Here is a 22,521-nt window from a genome sequence, read left to right as displayed (position 1 = left end):
GACAAAAGGGAAACCCGGAGACTCCCTACATATGACTCTGAGCCCCATCCCCCTCTTCTCTACACCTCCCATAGCCATGCCAGCCTGACAACTCCCAGGGTTTTAACTGGTTTTAGCAGGCGCAATAGGGAGAAATACATTGCATGCTACCTAGAACTGAAGTCATCAATCATTTCTAAAACCATAAAGGGGTCGTCCTAAAACCAAAAGGTAGACAAATGCTGCTCCATAATGGGGGCTTCTGCGGGTTCCCAAGGGGAAGTCACCTCCATAAAACCCAGGATCTCCCCTCACCCCAGGGAAGCCCCCTCCTGCTGCCCAAATCTATACGAAGCTGAATTCAGCGGGGGAGCAGGCCACATCTTAAAGGTAGAAGAGATGCAGAGCAGCTCATTTGCTGTTGTTCCACTCACTTCACTTCATAAAAATAATACACACCATAAATGGTTAACCACAAAACGAAACCTCTCCCTCTGTATGAACAGTGTGGAAATCTGGGCAAATGTTTATTTAAATCTGTTTGTGTTAACCTAGAAAGAATAGTCAATATCTGTTCTTTTGCTTCCTATACCAGACACATCTCAACTTCAATTCGCTCCTCAAAACTTTTGGAAAGAATGACATGAAATTAAACAACAGATAGTCACCAAGTGTTAATTTTAAAACAATAATGACAGCAAATTAAACTTACATTATTAGCAAACACTCGAAGGTCAAGTGCTACTGCATACATGACAGGCAGAGCCCTGCAGGACAAAAAGTGAACAAGTGTGAGGGGCCATGAGACCCAAGATTCCATCCCCAGAGGTGGGAAGAACAGCCGCCCAGGACTACTATCCAGAATGCAGTCCACACTGATCCACAACTCTGACAGTTGTTTGCTTCCTCACCTTCTGTCCAGGTGGGCTGCAGGCCCCAAACTTCCTGATCATCCCAGGGCCTCACACTGCGGTGCTCCCCAACCCTGTCAAAGGCCCCAGCCCTGCTGCAGCTCCAGGCTCCCAGGATATCCTCCTCCCCTCAGCTTCCCACCAGTATCCAAACAGCACCACTGAAAAAGAAGTGGTTTGAACAGATTTCCTAACAGGAACCAGAATATGTAATGCACAAAATGTCCCAAAACAACTTTTACAGCCAACTGGCAAAACTGGACTGTTTTCATGTGCAAGTTTTTACGTTAAAAGATAAAAGCGTGGGCCGGGCGTGGTGGCTCAAGCCTGTAGTTCCAGCACTTTGGGAGGCCGAGACGGGCGGATCACGAGGTCAGGAGATCGAAACCATCCTGGCTAACACGGTGAAACCCCGTCTCTACTAAAAAAAATACAAAAAACTACCTGGGCGAGGTGGCGGCGCCTGTAGTCCCAGCTACTGGGAGGCTGAGGCAGGAGAATGGCGTGAACCCGGGAGGCGGAGCTTGCAGTGAGCTGAGATCCGGCCACTGCACTCCAGCCTGGGCGACAGAGCGAGACTCCGTCTCAAAAAAAAAAAGAAAGAAAGAAAAAGATAAAAGCGTGATGGGAGGCGGAGCTTGCAGTGAGCCGAGATCACGCCACTGCACTCCAGCCTGGGCAACTGAGCAAGACTCTGTCTCAAGAAAAAAAAAAAAGATAAAAGGGTGGGTTTGTTTGCAAAAGGCCTTTGGTTACTTTAGTATAAACAAAATTCAGTATTTATCTATAGTTTGTTAATAAATCATGAAATTAAGAATTAGTTTGGCAAGGCATTTAAAAATAACCACCATTATTATGTATTAGAACACCCCAAATGAACAGTAGTTGGTCTACCTCTTTTATGTAAAGTTTAAAACCAAAAGTTCAAAATTGACAACTGAAGGAAAAAAACAGTATTTAATAAATATCTGGGGAAATGGACATGTGAAATAAAAATAATACTATATTTACACAGACACACTGCAAACAATGTGGCTCATCTACCATTTAAGTTTACTAGATTTGTAACTCCACTAATCTTTGTGGATATTACCAGATGTCAACACACTATTAAATACCCTCATGGAAAATAAAACACACATTTATTTAAAGCAAATTTGTAAAAAGATTCTACTTAAAAAAATTGCCATTTAGTAATTCAGCTGTTTCTGTTCACACTTACCAGTTTTCTTCTTTGTGGGCCTGGAATGCTCGCAAGAATGATGTACTGTATTAAGGAAGGTATGGCATATAAAGTTCAAACAATGCTATGTAGTACATTAAAAGTAAAGAATAAGAATCTAAATTTTAAGGAATGTAGCTCACCCTTTAGCAGATTTATGTTACAACAATAGTAAGTTCTTGAAGGAAAAAAGGTATAAGCTCACATTACAAATATCTGTATCTCACTAGGCTCAAGTATACTAAACACACATATTTCACACATACTGTCTCCTAAAGTAAAAAAGACAAGATTTTTTAAAATCAGCCATTTCAGTTATTTTATTTGGTTTCTCTGAGCCCAGATGATCATGAGTTATATTTAAGTGCTTTAGAATCTGTAGCATAAGGCTGATTTTATCAACTCTAGAATTCTTGAATTCTAAGGAGGCTGTAAGCAAGTAGCCTAACTCTCTTCTGTGCATATTTAAACAAGGTGGTTAAAACGAAAAGACAAAATCTAGAGATACATACAAATCCTTAGAACACTCACTGATTCAGGCCTTAACTAAAGATACCCTTTACATGACTGAAGTAGGAATTGGTTTGGTTTAAGGTCTTCAGCCGCCACAATTCAATGCTGACGTGTATCTGACTCCACTCTTGTCCATCTCTGCCTGAATTCTGGATTTCTGATATTTCACCACAGGACTTAACCAGCCCCTGTGACTATACTTACTACCTAACCCTTCTTCTTCTCCAGAGTAAGATCCTTGTTTTTCACCAGGGTTCTTCCTTACTAAGTGACTGCATGAGTCTTCAGATCCATGCTAAATTTAAGTACCCGAGTGAAAGAGCTGAAAAGAGTTTCTCTTCCAAAACACCGTCATTCCTTTCTAACTGCAGAAATGAGCAACTGGCCCAGTGTTTCCGGGTCTCAAGTCCCAAGTAATCCACTGCATGTGTTCTACGCCAGACAGCTGCCATGAATGACAAAGGATATTGGACGATCACGGTCTGGCACTTGTACGCCTCTATGAAGTCATGATTCCCCACTGCGTAAGTGCACCTGGAGGAGAAAGAGAAACACGCTGTCACACGACAAAACCTAGCACTAGTTATGCAGCACACGCAGCTCACTTCACTGCACAGGTCCCAGTGGTCCTGGGATGAAAGGGGTGAAGGAAGAAACACACAAATGGCTGAACACAAACAGGTGAGGATAAGAGGAAGTCCCACAGTAAGCTCAGAGACTACTCTCTCAAGTCCCAGAAGGACCTAGCTCCAGCAGGTTTACGAGTAACACGTTGATAACAGAGTATGACCCTTCCACACTAGCAGGAGCTGACAATCACATTCAAACTAGACTCCCAGCTGGGTAATGTCAGTGTTAGTTCATCGTCCAATCCAGAACCTATCGCACGCCGCACAGAGCTAGGACGTCATAGGTGCTTTGTACTACAAGGAACACGGTGGTGCCCCAACTCTTCCGAAGACCCTGTGGGGTTCACAGGACATTCCTGCTCACATACCCCACCCTGGTCCTGTAGCCTAGGCTGCTCTGAAAGACAGTAATCAAATCTCACATGGCTATAAGGACACCATCTTCTGCCTGAAATGATCCTTTAGAGGTAACACAGTAGATACGAGGTGTACATAAAAAGCAGCATTGTTTGCTTTGCTCAACTCTAGTTCTTTCCCAGTAATGTAAAGAGCTTCAAAAAAGACATATTATTTCCACAAAAAGGGTAAGTGAATGGTTAGGCTCCACACTCTACTAAAAAGACCACTATCCAGGCACTATGGTAAATATTATGTGATGTTAAAAATAGTATTATACAACTGATGTATAAAATTTTCACAGGCTTTATCAAAGTGAAATTACAAATGCATTTTCCTACTTTTTCAAAGTCAATTATTCACTGCTTCAAGCATAAGATAATGCAAGATAAAATACCCAGTTAATTCAGCAATTTCCAGATGTGTGTGTTTTTCTTCCTCCCCGACAGATTACCTTAAATGAGCTGCAAACATTTCATCATAAGGGGGTTCCAAGACTTGTTGACACTTCTCCTCTGGAGAGGCCATCTGATTTTAAAAAATAAAAATGGCAAAAGTAAAATTAATAGGCACAGAAAGAATGCAACATATAGAAAGATATTTAAACCTCTGTTTCAAGAAAATTTATGCTTTATACTTCACAGTAGCACTTTATGTTTAAAACACTAAATAAAAGGTTGAGGCCATGAGCACAGTGGCTCATGCCTGTAATCCCAGCACTTTGGGAGGGCCAACATGGTGAAAGCCCGTTTCTACAAAAAAAATTACAAAAATTAGCCAGGTGTGGTGGTGCACACTGCTAATCCCAGCTACTCAGGAGGCTGAGGCATGAGAATCGCTTGAACCTGGGTGGTGAAGGTTGCAGTAAGCCAAGATCGTGCCACTGCACTACCCCCTGGGCGACAGACAGAGACTCTGTCTCACAAATAAATGGTTCATTACTTCAACAAATATTTATCAATATTTCAGGGGAAGAAGAAGCCCATGAATATAATTTAGTCTCGCCTTCCGCAGGTCAGAAAATATTCTAGGCACTTTCATATATATTTTAGTATTTAATAACCAATCAAGAAATCCTTGTTAAGTAACTATCACAGGTTTAGTAAGTGAGGTCTAACGAGTTACAGATGGTGCTGTGCTAGGACTCCCCCTTTCCGGCTTCCTGCTGAGAGCACCAGTCTCATCTCCTGGGCTAGGCTAGCTGACATCTCTTTCTAAGTTTTCCTTTCCTCCTAACAGTCAAATGTTAGATAATCTGAACATCTCAATAGGTGATGGTTAATTTTGTCAACTTGGCTGGCCATGGAGTCCCTAGACAATGTTATTTCTGGAGTACCTGTGAGGGTGTTTCTGGATGACACTGGCAGTTGCGCTAGTAGGTTCAGGAAAGGTGATGGCCGTCCTCAGTGTGGACGGGCAATGACCAGTCTGATGACGGCTTGAATAGAACAAGAGGTCGAGGAAAGAAGAATTCACTCCTTGTGTGGGACTTCTCGACCTCTATAACCACAGGACCCAGTTCCTCATACTAAACCTCTATAAATATCGATATATCCCATTGGCTCTGTTTCTCTGGAGAACCTGGACTAATAATACACAATAGATTACAGCACACTGAGTTTTTTTAATTTTGTTTTGTTTTTACAAAAGCAATGAGCCCATGCTGATATGGTGAGACAGAAGAATGACAGTATCAGAAAAATCACCATTCTACAGTCCCTGGTGAATGAAACCACCAGAAGAAAGTTTACTGGGGGAATTTTACAATGAAGGGATCCATCTCAGACTGCAAACAGGACAGTGTGTGTCCTCTCATGTGATACAATACAAAGCACACAGCACCAGCCATGGGGTGTTCTGGCCAAGGCAAGCCTGAGTCTCATCAAGTCTCTAGCAGTAACTCTTACTTAGAGCAATGGTTTTCAACACTGTCTACACACAGAATCACATAGTATTTACTAGAAAAACAAAAACAAGCCTGCTGCTACTTCAGAGACTGATTTACCTGGTCTGAGTTGCAAATCTGTACACCACCAAACATAATCGCCAAAGATAAGCCCAGTTTTCTTCCAAAAGAAAAATGCTGCTCCCAGTAGAAACACACTCCAATATGATAATGGGTGTCAATAAGAAATAGGGCTTTACCAAATGTCCACAACATTTTTTATAGTAAGTACCACCTCAACATCATCTACGCCACAGATGACATGGGAACTCCATGTACAACTCCAGGCTGGGCCTTGGCTTGCCGGACTTTCTACTTAAACAGGAGACACCTGTGGTGCATGACGTCTATGGGGCTTTGGGGACGCACAGGCTTGGACAGAGTCTAAGCTCCAGCGTCTCTCCACCATCTCACTTCTCCAAACCTCAGAGAGCTGTGTAGGAATCAAACACGGCAGGAGGTCTGTATCACTACAGGGTACCCGCAGTCAGTGCTCCACAAATGAATTGAAATTACATAAATCATAAAGAAACTTTACAATTTTCAAATAACAGTGACAATACTAGTTTTCTTCTTACTCAAACTCTACGTTTCTCTTAGGAAAGTGGTTATCCTGTAATTCTCTCCAGAAACCTGTGTGCACAGTTCTTTTACCTACTTGAAGTCGTGGGTTTGCAACATGAGGATGTTTAAAAGACACCAACTCTGCACAAGATGCTCCATCTCTGGTGTCGATGGCTTCGTACACCTGAAACATTTGAAAGGGAAATCTAAGCAGAAAATAAAATATTCTGTTCCAGTAAAACCTACAATACATCGAATGTCACACAGGGGAAAATTCATTTTCCCCTAGTTTGAAGGGAGACAGAATAATCAAAACGTAACAGGGGCCACTACTCTCTGCAGTGGATCAACAATAATTTCATTTCAAAATAGGATGTTCCTGGCTGGCTCAGGCCTGTAATCCCAGCACTTTGTGAGGCTGACGAAGGATTGCTTGAGGCCAGGAGTTCGAGACCATCCTGGACAACATAGCAAGACCTGTCTCTTTAAAACAAACAGACACAAAAAAACAAAAACAGATGTTCCTGAAGCAAAAAAAAACAGGTCAAGCTAATAAAAATAAGTCAGTGGTTTATCATGTAGCTCTTCATGAAGGTGAATTGTTCTAGTTTTACTCGATCACACTGATATATGTTTGAAAATCCAAATATACAGCTTATGAAAAAGAAATCAGGTTAAAAACCACATATATCCAAAATTTAAAAAGCTTCCACTCAATCTTAATATAAAATAAAAGGAAAATGGAAATAGCTAAATAGATGACACATTCATATAATGTGATACTTGGCTGCTGTTACAAAGAATAAAATAGATCTATACGTAGTAACATGAGAAAATGTCCACAATACGATGAATAAATGAAAAAAAAAAAGTTAACTGCAGGAAAACTGTATAACTTGATTTGGGAGAAAAAAGAAGAGAAAAATTATGTACAACATGTAAGCACAGGAAAGAATGCAGGGCCTGTACCACACCACATTAGCTGACTGCGTGGACCATGGGGTGGAGACTGGGAGACCCGGGAGCCTTTTGCCCTATCTAGCTCCTGCCACAACAGATACTTTATAATTAGAAAACCAAATATGCTCTTAAATTATATTTACAAAAAAAATGGCAGGGCACTGTGACTCACGCCTGTAATCCCAGCACTTTGGGAGGCCGAGGCGGGCGGATCACGAGGTCAAAAGATCGAGACCCTCCTGGCTAACACACTAAAACCCCGTTTCTACTAAAAAGACAAAAAAAATTAGCCAGGTGTGGTGGCGGCACCTGTAGTCCCAGCTACTCAGGAGGCTGACGCAGAATGGCGTGAACCCAGGAGGTAGAGCTTGCAGTAAGCCAAGATGGCGCCACTGCATTCCAGTCTGGGCCACAGAGTGAGACTCTGTCTCAAAAAAAAAAAAAAAAGACACAGCCGGGCGCGGTGGCTCAAGCCTGTAATCCCAGCACTTTGGGAGGCCGAGACAGGCGGATCACGAGGTCAGGAGATCAAGACCATCCTGGCTAACACAGTGAAACCCCGTCTCTACTAAAAAATACAAAAAACTAGCCGGGCGAGGTGGCGGGCGCCTGTAGTTCCAGCCACCCGGAAGGCTGAGGCAGGAGAATAGCGTAAACCCGGGAGGCAGAGCTTGCAGTGAGCTGAGATCTGGCCACTGCACTCCAGCCTGGGCGCCAGACTCCATCTCAAAAAAAAAAAAAAAAAAACACAAAAATTCTAACTAAGCAAAAAGGCAAGCACAATGCTTTAGATAATTTAACTATGAGAAATTTAGTATAATTTAACTATGAGAAATTTAAATATTTACATTTTATGGTAACACAAGACTGATCGGGGATGTCATAACATGGATGTGTAAATGGCAAAAAAGCACAAGCAGATGAGCTCCCTCTACACACCCACCAGAGTACCTACAACTAGGAAGGCTGATGACGCCAAGTGTTGCCAGGAGCCTGAGGCAACCAGAAGGCTCACACAGCGGTGGTGGGGTAAGTTGGGGTAAATTTTTAGAAGAAAATTGGTATTCTACCAAAGCAAGCAAATGCCTACTCTCTGACCCAGTAATCCTGTGCCCAGGTGTCTATACCTAGAAGAAAGGAAGACACATGCCACCAGTCCAACACACTGGAGCCCAACTCCTCCTACCCCATTGTTCAACTCAGGGTATGACTGGGAGGCTGACACCACCTTCCTCAAGACTAACTTAAATGATAAGGAATTTCCCACCTGACTATTCCATACAACTACATATGCATTTACATTTTGAAACAGTAATCACACTTCCAGGGACTTACAACTAGAAACAGAAGATATTTACACTCGGCTACATGTAATCACAAAATATTGGACACAAACTAAACATCCATCCATAGAGACTGGCTGAATACTCTGTGAAACATCTATTTTAAGACACACTATGCAACCATTTTTTGACAATGAGGAAGATCTCTATGAATTTTCATGGAATAATTTCCAGGAAGATACAGTTAAGTGAAAAAAGCAAGTTGTAGAAGAGTATGTATAGAATGCTGCCTCTTGTATAAGAATGAAGGGAAACAAGAAAAATATGTGTTTATGTCTCTGTGTCACATGTACATCCCAAAAGGAAATACAGGATGGAAAAGGCAGAATCTAACGCAAATGATTATCTTTCTAGAGAGGGGGTGGAATGAGGTGAGAGGGAGACAGAAGGAAAGTTTCTGAGCACACCTTTAAATAGAATAGTTACTTACAACCCCATTCAAGAAATAAAACAGAAAGACAAACCTTAAAATTGAAACAAATAGAAAATACATACCTAAGTGCATATCAGAAAAAAGAATATGAGTAACCTTTGAAAACAGTAGTTTGTGGGATTTGACCGTCCTTATTCTAAGGATGAAAAGACTGCCAAAAAAAAAAAAAAAAAATCCTGAATTTCATCATCACTGAGTAGATGTTGTTGGTGGCATGAGGGCCCGAATCCTGAACTGCTTGTGAGTGCAGTGGGTGGGCTGGTGTCGCTGGGACCACAGTCGTCAGTGAGAATGAGCAGCACTGGCACCAAGCAGAAGGGAGAGTCCCATGGGATTTGGGTTGGCGGCGTGAGCAGTAGCTTAACTTTTTCTTCAGCTGAAACCATCTGAAGACTTCCAGGTTTTATGCCTTCACGGGGAAATCACAGCCATTCAGAGGCAGCCCTCCTGCCCCAGTCCATGTAAGATCACAGGTTGCTGCTCAAGGTCACATCATATCCCAGCTCCTCACATTTTCAAAGTCACAATGGGTGCAAGATGATTTGGGCCCAAGTATTATGAAAACTAAGTTTCTCTTCATAGCCCTGGCCACAGGTTTAGGAATTTCATCTAAAAGGCAGACAGATGGATACTAAGATCCTCAACTGTTTAGGGGAAAGGGTTAGGTTTCCTCTTTAAAATGACCACGCTAGAGATCAGTATTTTGCAATTTACAACGTTGCATTTGCCAATCATCATCATCAAGCTGAAGGGGGCCCCAAGAAGACAACACTGGCATCTGCTCATCCTCTGCAGGAGGCTTTCCCGTGTCCACTGCCCACACCCTGCAAGAACTCACTGGTGCCCAGCTCCAAAGGGGTCTCATCTGGCTCCCTCGAGACCACCTGACCAGGTGCAACGGAACAGCGCCCTCACGGACGAGGGAGGCGACTGCCTCGGCCGGGCAGGCACACAGGGTCTTCCCTGCTTGCTCTCCCATCAGTAGCTGGCCCTGGGCTGGAAGGTAAAATGACCGATCCCGCCCAGGTCTTGGTCTGCAGGTCCCCCAAGAAAACCAGTACTAGTCAGTTTAGCCCCAAAGAGGATGTGCCTTCCAAAGTGGCCCTCCCTGTGCCATGTGGGCAGGCCTAGCCACAGGAGCCCCAACAGACTCCAACCTTGCTCAACTAAGGCGCTTCTGGCTAGAAAGCGGTTCTGGAGCCTGCTGGCCGAGCCGTGCTCTCTTTGGCTCCACACAAACAGGAGGTTCAAGCTAAGCGTTCCCCACAGCCACCCTTGCTTATGGTTCCAGGCACGCCGGGCCCCACACTGTACGACCACACGCACCACCCAGGGCCTTGCGCTGGGCCCAGCCGCAGGAGCCTGAGAAGAGGCCTTGTTCCGGTTAACATCAGTACTCTGGTGACCGGTCACACTTGAGCACGATGTTCTGATGTCGCCAAGGCCTCCAGGGCCCTCTGCAGAGGGAACCTATGGGGGACTGAGAGTCCCATACTTGGAGCAAGCACTGTGGAATGGAAGCGTACTTCAATGGCTAAACACACTGGGGACAAGTGGTCACGAAGGGATCAAACCCTGGAGTCCAGACACCGGGTCCCTCCAAGGAGAGGTGGAGATCCTTGCTGGGAGCACTCACTGGTAACACTCCTCTGCCTGTGACCTCCCACAGTGGTCCCTGCACATATGCAGGGTGATGTCACCACATCCTCCACTCCGCTTGGCCACACCCACCTGGGCTGCACCCAGTGTCCCAGGTGTGACCTGACTAGAGGGCTCAGTGCCACAGGGCCTTGGGTCCAAGGAGGGCCCCAGCTTGCTTGGCAGGCACGAATGTGTCCCAAGGGTGGTCCTATCAAAGCCCCTGCCTCAATGACTCACTTGTGAGAAGGCTGGGGGTGTGAAGAAGAAAAGCAGGGATGGCAACAGACAGTACCAGCAAGCCCTAAAAGTGCGACTGGCGCCACAGTGGATGCAGGACCCCAGCAGCCCAGCCACCTGGACAACTCTTAACATCTCATGCTGCAGAGCCTTCAGCCCTCAACGGTACCACACAACCAGACTCCAAGTGAGCACCTTCTGAGCGGCACCCCCAGGCCTGGCTCACCAGGGGATGCTCCCTGGCTCTGGCCCCAGGAAGACTTTCTTGTGGCTGCTGCATGCCCCACACACCCACCAGTCTGGTCCACAGCGGGCACCATCCACTCCTGGAACTCAAAACTCTTTTAAAAATTCAAAATTGTTACAGGTCATGAATCTCTGAAGTCACTTCTAAACAGTCAGACTTTCCAATTCCATAAACTCTTGAAAGGTAATATGAAGAACTATTCAAGATTAAGGAGCAAAGTATCTAACTCAAAGCTGATTCCCTAAATAAAGGTGTTCACTACACCTGTAAAAAGGAGAGGTGTTCTTGGCAAAAGGAACATAATGAAGAAAATCTTTGGGACAAGAAAGATCATGCGGTGCCACAAGAAGATAACACTCTGCACCCCGCAGGATGGCCATAATAAAAAGAATAGAAAAAACAAGTGTGGACAAGGAAGTGAAGATAGTGCAACCCTCATACATTGCTGGTGAAAATGTAAAATGATGCAGCTAGCTGCTTCGGCATTTCTTCAAGAAGTTAAACACAGAATTACCATATGACTCAGCAATTCCACTCTTAGGTATATGCCAAAAAGAATACAAAACATGTGCATGAATGTTCACAGCAGCAGCACAACAGCCAAAAAGAGGAAACAACCGAAGTGGTCCATCAACTGACAAACGGATAAACAAAATACTCCATACGATGCAGTATCATTAGCCATGAAAAGGAATGACACACTGATACACGCTCCAACACAGATGAACCCTGAAAACATGAAGTAAAAGACACACAAAAGCCACATACTGAAATCACCACAATCAGCAAATCCATACAGACAGAAAGTAGATTAGCGGTTGATCGGCTTGGGGAGGCAGGAACAGGGAGTGACTGCTTAATGCTTACGACGTTTCCATTTGGGATGACAAAAAAATTCTGGATAATGGTGATGGTTGTGCAATACTGTGAAGGTACTTAATTGTGTAATTTAAAACGGTTAAATGGTGAATTTAAGTTATGAGTACTTCGGCGGGGGCCACGGTACATTCAGCACAAGTGAAATAAACCTTTAGACTGGTGGCGCCAAGTTAACAGGTAAACAGACCAGATGATGTGCTAAAAGCATCTGGAACTTTCCCTAGACGAAACAGAGTCAATCAAGTTTTAGTAACAGAGGCAGATGCTCAACTCTTCTTCAATAAAATACCAGAACTATCATTTACTAAGCAAATGCATTTGCTGTGTATTCATGGTCTTTTTTTCTCAAAACTACGCGAAGCCTGTTTAGAGATGGAGAGTCACAGAAGTCGATAGGACAAGTCACAGAAGGATGATAACTTGTCATCGTCCCAGAATTAGTAAAAATGCCAGGATTTGGGCTGAAGTCTTATTGTCTTTAAAGTCTATGCCCTCTTTGCTATGTTTCACTTGGAAAGGGCAACGTAAAGGAAACCATCAACCAGTACCTGCAGCCGGTGGGTCCTGGCTGGGGAGCACGTGGCAACAGATAAAGAAGGGATGGATTTGAGAGACTTCGTAGATACACCCAGTTAGGTAAAGGACTATTTGCTGAGACTGAAGGAGGAGTCAATGATTTCTCCCAACTTCCTAGCTTTGATGAATGTGCAAATGATGGTTTTATTCCCAAAGAGATACAGTTACATTGGCACCTATGTTCCTATACAACAAATCAAACACGCTGTGTTACCGTGTGCTACAGGCTGCCGTTCTCTATCAAAGAGGCACCTATTTTTAAAAAATATTCAAGAATCTGTTAATACATAAAACCTAGGTAACATGCCAGTCCAACCAGAAATACTTTTATACATCAAAATTAGGAGGAAGTGGACTTTTCCTGTCTCACGTTAGTGGCTACACTGCTGTTTGTGGAGATGTAGGCATGCACATCTCTATAGAGGTCCATTCTGGGCCCAGCTCCTGTCCACTCTCTACTTGTTCCCTGGGTCACCCCTTCTCAGTCTTTCCCAACATGTGTATATCAAGGGGTCTCAGATTTGTATCTTTAACCCAAATCTGTCTGTTTAAACTTCAGCTTACACACATAGAGTAGAAGCTCGCTTACTAGTCTCACTTTAACTGACTTGAATTGGAATTATGACTCTCTCCAAACCCTTCCTGAAATACACGAGCTGATGCTCAAGGCATGATGAGGACTTTCAGCAAGTAGGCTTCACTCTAATACACTGCAAGCTTTTGCCAGCTAAGTTGTATGTGTTCTCATATCCAGATGTGTTTGTTCTCAAATCCATTTTTGCTAGCTGAACCTGTTACGATAGTTATGTACTTTTAAGGTCATCAATGAAACATGAATGCAAAAGGAAGCAGTTGTTTCTCTATAAGCTAAGTTGCAAGTTTTTAAAAGGCTCACTTGAGTTTCTTAAAAAAAAAAAGGTGTAGGGGAAAAATGGTAAAAGATTAAGAAAATTAAGACAATCATATCAAATTGGTTCTTAAATGCCTATATCCTTGTTTAACTTTAAATAAACTTATACCGGAAAATGTTAACTCTGCAAAGATTAGGCCAAAACAGACATAGCCTAAAGAAAAGGCCTAGGGCCTACATCAAAAGATTGGCAAGTATCGAACTTGAGGTAAGCGGTTAAATACTTTCATGTTTTAAGTTAAAAGCATATATCCATCTTTTCGTGATTCCTGTGTTTTTTTTTTTTTTTTTTTTTTTGAGACAGAGTCTCGCTCTGCTGCCCAGGCTGGAGTGCAGTGGCCTGATCTCAGCTCACTGCAAGCTCCGCCTCCCGGGTTTACGCCATTCTTCTGCCTCAGCCTCCCGAGTAGCTGGGACTACAGGCGCCCACCACCTCGCCCGGCTAGTTTTTTTAGTATTTTTTAGTAGAGACGGGGTTTCACCGTGTTAGCCAGGATGGTCTCGATCTCCTGACCTCGTGATCCACCCGTCTCGGCCTCCCAAAGTGCTGGGATTACAGGCTTGAGCCACCGCGCCCGGCTGATTCCTGTTTTAACCAGTTTTCTCAATTAAACAAGCAACTGCTGGTCACAATCATGGCAGACTTTTCAGCTGTCAAGTACGTATCTTTACCTAGTTGTCAACACACACCTCAAACTCAACATGCCCAAAACTTAATTTATTTCTCCCTCCAAATCCACTCTATTCATCTTTTTCCCAGACTACAAACCTGGGAATCATTCTTAACTCCTCGGTGTCCCTCAGCCCACCCATTCTTATTCACCACGTCCTGGTAATGTTTCCTTCAAATATTTTAAAAATCCATTCCCTATTTTTCCTATCCCTGTTACCACAGTGCTGGTTCTGAGGACAAGCATAGTTAAGTGGAAAGAATATACGCTATGAAGCCTGTAAGGCTGTTGAACAACACCCGTCAGACGCATCTACCGAGCGATGTGAAGCGTGCATTGTGCTCGGAGAGTGAAGGGCGTTAAAAGACAGCTAAGACCAGGGGCACGAGCCCGGCCTGCAACACGGCCACAGCCTCGCGCTTACCCCTCCATCGTCTCCTGGAGTCCCCGAAGTTATCCCGCATCCTGCTGGGAAGCAGCGTCCATCCGACACAGCACCGCCCACACCGGGCCCTTGGCGCGGCCCGCAGGCCCTTCGGGCCCCCTGGGAGCGCGGCCACACACGCCAGCAAATGAGGGCAGTGACCTGGGGCCCCCGCGTCTACTTACACCGCGACAACTCCGCGATCCACGGTCACCGCCCGGCCCCCACGGCGGCCCTGCAGGGGAGACCTCGGGTCGCCTTCCCGAGCCCCGGCCGCCGCTGTTCGGCCTTTCAGTCAGCTCGCGCCGCTGCCCGCCGGGGACCCGGACGGAGGAGGGGGGGCAAGGCGCGAAAGGAAGACGCCTGAGGGTCCAAGGCAGGAGCGGACACACGGAACACGCCGAGGGCCAACCACGCCGCCGCGCGCTCCCCGGCTAGGACCCACCTGCTGCAGGTACTGGTTGATGGTAATGTGCGCCATGGGCACAAAGCGCCACCGAGCACAGAGCGACACCCCCTACGCCCCAAGCGGGCCAGCTGGCGTCACTTCCGGCCTTCGGTCCGTCTAGGTCCCGGAGCCCCCGACCCCGTCGCCTGTGCGCAGGCTGGTTCCGGAGGGAGAATCCGGGGACCGGCTCGGCGACACGCTCGGGCCAAGGGGTCCCGGGGTCTTTCTGTCGGGCCCCCGTCCTCTCAGCCGGGACGCCAGCGGCTCTGATTGTGTGTTCGGGCCCGTCTGGGCTGAGGGGTTTGGGGTCCAGTGGCGAGAACAGCCCCACTGCTAAACTGCCTTTCACTGCGCTGTCCCCTCGACTACCCCTTGTGAAAACCAGGCCGTGGAGGACGCTCCGCGCCAGGCCAGGGCCTCAGGGCGCGCGCCCGAGCGGGGGTGGAGGGGGAGGGACATGGCGCGCGCTCCCGAGCTCTCATAAGGTGCCTCCGCCGCGCGCTCCCGAGCCTTCAGAAGTTGGGGCACGTCCCGGCGCGCACCCCCTAGCCCTCGAGGTGGTCTCACGCCCCGGGTGGGGGTGCCGAATCCTCAGGAGGAGTGCTCCCTGGGGCCCTCAGGAGGGGGTCCCGGCTCCCGAGCCCCTCAGGAGGGGGCCCCCGGCACGCACCCCCGAGCCAGGAGGGGGTACCCAGAGCCCCAGGGGGGTGTCCCGGTGCGCCCCCCGAACCGGGGCTGTCCCGATCCCTCGGGGGCGGGGGTGGGGTCCTGGCGCGCGCCCTCGAGCCAAGAATGGGTGTCCGAAGCTCTTAGGGGCGTCCGATTCCTCAGGAGGGTTTCCCAGAGCGCGCCCCTAAGCCCTCAGGAGTAGCCGGGCGCGGCGGCGGTTGGACTCGGGCACGCGGGCGGGGCGGGGCGGGGCGCGCGAGGAGGACGGGGCGGAGGCCGCGCGGACCGGGGCGGGCGGAGCGGAGCTGGGCGGGCGGCGGCGGCGGCGCTCGGGGCGGGGCGCGGCGGTTCCGGCCCAGCCATGGCGGACGAGGCCCCGCGGAAGGGCAGCTTCTCGGCGCTCGTGGGCCGCACCAACGGCCTCACCAAGCCCGCGGCCCTGGCCGCCGCGCCCGCCAAGGCGGGGGGCGCGGGCGGCTCCAAGAAGCTGGTCATCAAGAACTTCCGAGGTGGGTGCGGCGGCCGGGTCGAGGGACGGGCGACCCCATCGGGGGCCCCACGAGACCCCGCCCGCCCTGTGGGGAAGGCCCGCGATCCGTACGGGCCTCTTGAGCGCGGGCGCTGGGGCGCCGGCCGGGTCGGGGGTGGCGACGCGGGGCGCTTCGCGGCGCGCCCTGAGCCGCCAGCTCTCTCTCCGCCCTGCAGACAGACCCCGGCTGCCCGACAACTACACGCAAGACACGTGGCGGAAGCTGCACGAGGCGGTGCGGGCCGTGCAGAGCAGCACCTCCATCAGGTACAACCTCGAGGAGCTCTACCAGGTGAGGCGGCGGCCGAGGCTGGGGGCGCCGCTCCTGCCCCGCGTGACGCAGACGCGGCCGGGCGGCCGCTCCGGGTGCCTCGCAGGCTCTCGCCGGGGAGCGGAAAGGCAGGGCGTTTGCCTCCACTGCAGGGCCGGGAGCCCCAGAGGCAACAAGTGGTTTTGTTTATTGCCGTGATGGAATTTTTGTTTTCAGGCTTAAGCTGCTTAGAACGATTCTTAAAGTTATCCCATTACAGAAGAGAAGGAGGTGTGTTTCTAGGAGCCACGTGACTGCTATTTTGCAAGTATACAGCAAATTATTTCTCTCGTTATAAATAAAACTGTTAGTACTGTGTCACTTGCCACAGTAATAAGAGGGTTTTTTTCTCTGTTGTGTTTTGTGACTAATGGTTGCCTTTGAGATATTCAGATTTTGAAAAACTTCAAAATTCAAAAAAAGTGGTTTTCTTCTCTGTTTTGTAATCAGTGGTTGCCTTTAAGATACTCAGATTTTGTAGCGTTTAATTCAAAGTAATAGTGTTCCATTTATAAAGTAACAAAAAATGGCTAAAAGTGCATTTTACCATACTTGGATATTTTATTTACAAGCGGATTTTTTTTCTGGCGTCGTCTTTTTGTAAAACAACGTTCATTAAGTAGTCTGATATCTACATTTTGGGTCACGATGTGTCATACAATTATTTCTATTAAAAGACTTGAATTTAAAAAATTCTTTTCTGGATATGCAAGTGAATGCCTTGTAAAAATTATAAAAAAATATATAAAAGAAGACTTCAATCACCTATACTCCTACCACCCAAAGAAAACTGTTGACAGTTTGGTGTACATACATCCATTCTTTGTCTGAAGTGTGAGTGAATTATGTTTTCTTACCAGCTTTGAGATACAGTCTACATATAATGTGCACTCCAAGAAGTTTTAACAGATGTATACATACACTTATGTAACCAGCACCATGGTCAAGATAGACTCTTTCTTGGTAGAATGGTAGAATATTTTTACCACCCCCGAAATTGCCATGACCACTTTTGCAGTCAGCCCTCTCCCCTGACTCCTAACCCTTGGCAGTCCCCCATTTGCTTTCTATCACTATATTTTGTCGTTTCCAGAACCTTATCTAAATGCAGTCATCTGTTTTGTAGTGTCTGGCTTCGTTCACTTAGGACAGTGCTTTTGAGATTCATGCACACGCAATGTGATTGTAACTTGTTTATTATCTCGTAGAATGGGTATACCACAGTTATTTTATCCATTCATCAGTTAATGGACATTTGAGTGTCCGTGTTTGGGGTTTTTTATTTGTTTCTTTGAGATGGAGTTTCACTCTTGTCACCCCAGGCTGGAGTGCAGTGGCGCACTCTTGGCTCACTGCAACCTCCACCTTGTAGATTCAAGCGATTCCCCTGCCTCAGCCTCCCGAGTAGCTGAGATTACAGGCACCCGCCACCACACCTGACTGATTTTTGTATTTTCACCATGTTGGTCAGGCTCGTCTCAAACTCCTGACCTCAGGTGATCCGCCTGCCTTGGCCCCTCAAAGTGCTGGAATTACAGGCGTGAGCGCCTGCGCCCGGCCTTGGGTTGTTTTAAATAAAGCTGCTGTGAACATCTGTGAATGACCCTTTGTTTGGACATATATTCTTATTCCTCTCAGGTAAGTTCTGCTTACTTCTTTACCTAGAAGTAAGTTCTCAGGGTCATATGGAAAATGTATGTTTACCTTTTTATGAAATTTCTTGTTTTTCACAGCGGCTGCCCCTCTTGCGCCTCTCCCAGCAGTGCATGGGAGTTCCATTTCCACTCCGCCGCCAGCATGTGGTGTCCTCAGTCTGTAATTTTAGCTGTGCTAGTGGGTGTGTGGTGGAGTGTCCTTGTGGTTTTAGTTTGTATTTCCTTCTAATGCGAAGAAGCATCTTCATATTTACTTGCCATTCTTTGTATCTTTTTTGACAAAGTGTCTATTTAAATATTTTGCTCATTTTTGTTGTGTTGGTTATTTTCTTATTATTGAGTATTTGAGTTTATTAAGTATTCTGGATACAAGTCCTATATCAGATATTCGCCTTGCAAATACTTTCTCCCTAGTCTTCAACTTGTCTTTTGATTCTCTTAACCGTGCCATTTGAAGAGTAATAGTTTTAAGTTTTCAAGTCACATGTATCAGTTTGTTCTTCTATGGACTGAACTTTTAGTATCCAAGAAATCTTGCCTAATCTAAGGTCACAAAGTTTTCTCTTATATTTTCTTCCAGACATTTTAGAGTTTTAGGTTTTTTGTTGTTGTTGTTGTTGTTTTTTTTTTTGGAGACGGAGTCTTGCTGTGTCGCCCGGGCTGGAGTGCAGTGGCCGGATCTCAGCTCACTACAAGCTCCGAGGTTCACGCCATTCTCTCGGCTCAGCCTCCCAAGTAGCTGGGACTACAGACGCCCGCCACCTCGCCCTGCTAGTTTTTTGTATTTTTTAGTAGAGACGGAGTTTCACCATGTTAGCCAGGATGGTCTCGATCTCCTGACCTTGTGATCCGCCCGTCTCAGCTTCCCAAAGTGCTGGGATTACAGGCTTGAGCCACCACGCCCGGCCTGAGTTTTAGGTTTTATATTTAGGTCTATGATCTATGTAGAGTGAATTTTTGTATATATTGTGAAATATAAATATAGAGTCAGAGCGGGTGCAGTGGCTCATGCCTGTAATCCCAGCACTTTGGGAGGCCAAGGCGGGTGTATCACCTGAGCAGTCAGGAGTTTGAGACCAGCCTGGCCAACATGGTGAAACCCCATCTCTACTAAAAATACAAAAAATTAACCGGGCGTGGTGGCAGGCGCCTGGAATCACAGCTACTCGGGAGGCTAAGGCCAGAGAATCGCTTGAACCCGGGAGGCAGAGGTTGCAGTGAGCCGAGGTTGTGCCACTGCACTCCAGCCTGAGCAACAGAGTGAGACTCCATCTCAAAAAATAAACAAACAAAAAATCTAGAGTCAGTGTTTTCCCTGCAAATGTCCAGTTATTCAGCTCTTTTCCCCTACTGAATTGCCTTTATTCCTCTGTCAGAAACCATGTAGGAGTAGGTGGAGTGAGGTGTGAAATCGGGGTGTGTTGGCCCCCCAACTTCATACATTTGCATAGGTTTCTGGCTATTCTTGGTCCCTTGTGTTTCCATGTGAATTTCAGAATCAGCCAATTTGTATAAGAAAGTGTGGGCCGGGCGCGGTGGCTCAAGCCTGTAATCCCAGCACTTTGGGAGGCCGAGACGGGTGGATCACGAGGTCAGGAGATCGAGACCATCCTGGCTAACACGGTGAAACCCCGTCTCTACTAAAAATACAAAAACTAGCCGGGCGAGGTGGCGGGCGCCTGTAGTCCCGGCTACTCGGGAGGCTGAGGCAGGAGAATGGCGTAAACCCGGGAGGTGGAGCTTGCAGTGAGCTGAGATCCGGCCACTGCACTCCAGCCTGGGCGACAGAGTGAGACTCCGCCTCAAAAAAAAAAAAAAAATGTGCTAAGATTTTGATTGACAGTATATAGAATCTATAGATCAATGTAGGAGAATTAATTTCTTAACAATATTGACAGGCTGGGCTCATTGGCTCACACCTGTAATCCCAGCACTTTGTGAGGCCAAGGTGGCCTGATCACTTGAGCCCAGGAGTTCGAGACTAGCCTAGGCAACATGGTGAAACCCCATCTCTACAAAAAATGTAAACATTAGCCTAGTGGGGTGTTGCACTCCTGTAGTCCCAGCTACTCACTCAGGGCCCCCACACCACAGCCTGGAAGCTCTCCATGCAGGAAACTGAGCAGTTGGGACCTATTTGCCTCCCATCTTTCTGAGATTCACTGTCTTTCATAGCCCAGTACTCAGTGCTTCAAAAACTGTTACTTCATATATTTTGTCTGATTTTATGGTTATTTCAGGCAGAAAGTTAATACAGTTCTTGTACTGTGTCTTGACTAGAAACGAGTCCCACCTGAACTCTCAGAGGTCTTTGGTTTAATAAAATACAATACCTTACAGCTAAAGCTTCTTACTACTTTTTTCCTGGCGATTTGGCTGTCTGATATCTGCTGCCTCATTGTTTTTACTTAAAATGGCAGAATTATACTTTGCAACACCTTGTACACAGTGATATGTCTTATAAAACAATCACTGTACATATTATGAACAATGTTTGCAGGTGCTTTAGGTGTCTGTCTTGAAACCCTGAGAACTAGGAATGCTTACCCCAAAATGACAGTCACTGGTTCCTCCTTGGAATGAGACATCGCAAATTCCAGGTGCATCTCTGGAGGTGCTGCCCCACTAGGGGACATGTGGAATCAGTCGATTCCCTTACCTGTGGGCATCTGCAGCTGGTCGGCTCTCCACGCACAGGTGGGCTTCTGGCCTCTCACAGAGTCTGAAGCATGAGCTGCCTCAGATCTATTGGAAGCAAGTGGGATAGAAATGGAAGAAAAGCAAATGCGAAATTACTGATGTCTGATCAAGCAGGCAATAGATTTGACTTGGTGTTTCAAAATAAAGTCTAAGTTTTTGTATAGGTGGGGTGGTGTATACTGTGCCAAAGAATCATATGTGAAAGGACCAATTCTCACCCAAGTTTGAAAGTTTTTGTTTCACGTTTGGTTTTTGGTTTTGCTCAGTCTCCCTTTACCTCTAAACCCCTTAGGAGTCCTGTTGCTTACACTGTGTGGGCCTCAGCTGGCCTGTTGTTTCTCTGTTTGTTACTTTGTTTTTTTGTTTTCTTTTTTTTTTGAGATGGAGTCTCGCTCTGTCGCCCAGGCTGGAGTGCCGTGTCCAGATCTCAGCTCACTGCAAGCTTCGCTTCCCGAGTTTACACCATTCTCCTGCCTTAGCCTCCCGAGTAGCTGAGACTACAGGCGCCCGCCACCTCGCCCGGCTAGTTTTTTGTATTTTTTAGTAGAGACGGGGTTTCACCGTGTTAGCCAGGATGGTCTCGATCTCCTGACCTCGTGAGCCGCCCATCTCGGCCTCCCGAGGTGCTGGAATTACCGGCGTGAGCCACAACACCCGGCCTGTTACTTTGTTTTCATCATTTTCCCCCTGTAATGTATAGAGGAGAATGTTGGGAAGGCATAGATCTTTTCTGTTTAACCACCTGAATTCAGGTCTGTAATAACTAACTCCCTGAAGAAAGTGCATCTTCTGTGTCTTTGTGTCTCTATGTTTTAGTCCTACTTTTTGCTAAACGAGACAACAGAAAACTGAAGACTGCATTTCTAGAAAGGTTTCAGAGAAAGGCTATGTTTTGATTTAGAACTGGTTTTTTTGTTTGTTGTTGCACAAAAACTAACCTCTCAGGCCTTAGAGAGGTGTGACCTCCCTTACGTTGTCCAGGCTGCTTGGGGAACTACTAGACTCAAGCAGTCCTCCGCCTTGGCCACCCAGAGTGCTAGGATTCCAAGTGTGAGCCACTGCACCTGGCTGACATACAAGTTCTGAGGAAAGCCAGGCTGTCTTTCTTGAGTCACAGAGTAGTTGTCTCCATGACATGTTGATAGCAGGTGATAATGGTCAGTGAAGGGGAGTGGTTAATCCTTCGTATTAGGTGGCATCCTTTCCTCACACCCAAGCTGCAGACCCAGTGTAGGGATGGGACCCCCACAGCTACACAGGTCTCATCCTGTGTGGCTGTGAAGATCTGTTTGTGACTATGGAGGTCGCATCCTCTGTGACTGTGGAGGTCGCTGTGTGACTATGGAGATCTCGTCCCGTGTGGCTGTGGATGTCTCGTCCGTGTGACTGTGGAGGTCTCGTCTGACTGGCTGTGGACATCGCATCTGTGTGACTGTGGAGGTCGCATCCTGTGTGGCTGTGGACATCTTGTCTCTGTGGCTGTGGAGGTCTCGTCCGTGTGACTGTGGATATCTGGTCCGTGTGACTGTGGAGGTCGCTGTGTGACTATGGAGGTCTCGTCCGTGTGACTGTGGAGGTCTCATCCGTGTGGCTCTCAAGGTCTCATCCGTGTGGCTCTCAAGGTCTCGTCCGTGTGACTGTGGAGGTCTCGTCCGTGTGGCTATGGAGGTCTCGTCCGTGTGACTGTGGAGGTCTCGTCCGTGTGGCTGTGGAGGTCTCGTCCGTGTGGC

At 46.9% G+C, this 22,521-nt stretch overlaps 2 protein-coding genes across 10 annotated transcripts in view; one reads left to right on the top strand and one right to left on the bottom strand.

The window, feature by feature from the left end:
• PCID2 (PCI domain containing 2) overlaps positions 1-15,047 on the bottom strand; it is a 46,956-nt gene extending 31,909 nt beyond the window's left edge. For 5 of the 7 annotated variants that reach the window (XR_003306714.2, XR_003306715.2, XM_026447163.2 and 2 more), the window contains exons 1-6: positions 14,926-14,995; positions 6,254-6,343; positions 4,105-4,178; positions 3,094-3,159; positions 2,113-2,154; positions 692-746 (exon numbers count right to left, since the gene is read on the bottom strand). Coding sequence is in view for 4 of the 7 variants with exons in the window: in XM_026447163.2 (XP_026302948.1) it covers positions 692-746; positions 2,113-2,154; positions 3,094-3,159; positions 4,105-4,178; positions 6,254-6,343; positions 14,926-14,961 (363 nt within the window). In the remaining 3 variants the exon portion in view is untranslated. Of the gene's footprint in view, positions 1-691; positions 747-2,112; positions 2,155-3,093; positions 3,160-4,104; positions 4,179-6,253; positions 6,344-14,925 lie in introns of all 7 variants that reach the window. The other 2 variants (XM_023217690.3, XM_023217691.2) reach the window with 2 other exon arrangements.
• A 347-nt stretch (positions 15,048-15,394) lies between these two features.
• The window catches only part of CUL4A (cullin 4A), a 58,371-nt gene continuing 51,244 nt past the window's right edge, over positions 15,395-22,521 (top strand). For all 3 annotated transcript variants that reach the window (XM_026447157.2, XM_026447159.2, XM_026447160.2), the window contains exons 1-2: positions 15,395-16,106; positions 16,303-16,418. In XM_026447157.2, coding sequence (XP_026302942.1) covers positions 15,959-16,106; positions 16,303-16,418 — 264 coding nt within the window. In that variant the 5' untranslated portion in view covers positions 15,395-15,958. The remainder of the gene's footprint in view (positions 16,107-16,302; positions 16,419-22,521) is intronic.

The sequence above is a fragment of the Piliocolobus tephrosceles genome, chromosome X (assembly GCF_002776525.5).
Source record: "Piliocolobus tephrosceles isolate RC106 chromosome X, ASM277652v3, whole genome shotgun sequence".
Taxonomy (NCBI): domain Eukaryota; kingdom Metazoa; phylum Chordata; class Mammalia; order Primates; family Cercopithecidae; genus Piliocolobus; species Piliocolobus tephrosceles.
Note: the sequence above shows the minus strand (reverse complement) of the source record. Positions and strands in the feature narration are given on the sequence as shown.